Below are 1,348 nucleotides of genomic sequence, written 5' to 3' on the forward strand. Positions count from 1 at the left end.
ATGCTCAGTAAGTATGTAGCGTGGGCATTAAAGACGCGTGTTAATTTACGAACACACGACGCGTGGGATGCCATCGAGCATAGGATAAATTAATATAATAATTAATTCAAGATTTTTATTGATTTTTTACATTTATTTTTCTACCGTCAAATTGCCTCCAAAGCAAGCGTTCAAAATTACCCGCGAAAACAAATCGTAAAGACGGGAAACTGAAGTCCAAATCGGTCCAAAGAACCAAACATTTAATCAAATATAGCCGTCAGATTCGCATTCCCTAATCTCCACCGCCCACGTCACCAATCCGCGTGAAAACAAATCGAACCAATAACATCGCGCCGTCTCCATCTTTAAATACCCATCTCCTCCGTTCACAACTCATAACCTATCGTTTCTCTTCCCCTCCCACAGATTTCATCTCCAAGAAATTTCCAAATCCCTTAGTTACTCTAACAATGGCGCCAAAGGCCGAGAAGAAGCCCGCTGAGAAGAAGCCAGCGGAGGAGAAGAAGGCCGAGAAGGCTCCGGCGGAGAAGAAGCCGAGAGCAGAGAAGAAGCTTCCCAAAGACGGTGCCGATAAGAAGAAGAAGAAGGCGAAGAAGAGCGTGGAGACTTACAAGATCTACATCTTCAAGGTCCTCAAGCAAGTTCATCCTGACATTGGAATCTCCAGCAAGGCCATGGGGATTATGAACAGTTTCATCAACGATATCTTCGAGAAGCTCGCTCAGGAATCTTCCAAACTCGCTCGCTACAACAAGAAGCCAACCATTACCTCTCGGGAGATCCAAACCGCAGTGCGCCTTGTTCTTCCTGGCGAATTGGCCAAGCACGCCGTCTCTGAGGGCACCAAGGCTGTTACCAAATTTACTAGCTCTTAGATTGATAGAATTTAGGTTGTTCTCGTGTAAAAATTGATCTAACTGCTCGGAATCGGTGATTTCGCTTCCTTTCGATGCATAAGTTGGAATTGGACGAATGAATCGGGTAACATGATGCGATTCCTTTAGCTGCTTGCTAGATCTTCGCCTCAATGTTGAGATTTTAAGCTATTCGATCTTTGTGCTTGATCTATAGAATTCTACCTAATTTTTACTTCTGTAGTTTTCATTTGTGGATAACTAATGCGAGTGAACTCTGATCTGCCGTTCGTACCATGAACGAAAAGCGTTTAGGGTTTTGGTTGGCAAATTGGCCCAAGCTGTGATCGAGATGGCCCATTGGGCCGGGCCATTCCGGTTTAGTAGAGAAGGCTTATTGGGCCGAGCTCAGTTTTTTTAAAGTTAAATAGAATATAATATTAAATTATATTTTTATGTATTTTTAATACTCATGGATTTGTTGTGGCCAT

At 43.1% G+C, this 1,348-nt stretch overlaps 1 protein-coding gene across 1 annotated transcript; it reads left to right on the forward strand.

The window, feature by feature from the left end:
* Window positions 1-365: 365 nt before the first annotated feature.
* Window positions 366-1,092, forward strand: LOC111798524 (histone H2B.1). Its single transcript, XM_023681740.2, has one exon. It carries the CDS (start codon window positions 453-455, stop codon window positions 876-878), a length of 426 nt encoding a protein of 141 aa, XP_023537508.1. The 5' UTR covers window positions 366-452; the 3' UTR covers window positions 879-1,092.
* The last annotated feature ends 256 nt before the right edge of the window (window positions 1,093-1,348 follow it).

The sequence above is a fragment of the Cucurbita pepo genome, chromosome 7 (genome assembly GCF_057944985.1).
Source record: "Cucurbita pepo subsp. pepo isolate OVF chromosome 7, ASM5794498v1, whole genome shotgun sequence".
NCBI classification, from domain to species: domain Eukaryota; kingdom Viridiplantae; phylum Streptophyta; class Magnoliopsida; order Cucurbitales; family Cucurbitaceae; genus Cucurbita; species Cucurbita pepo.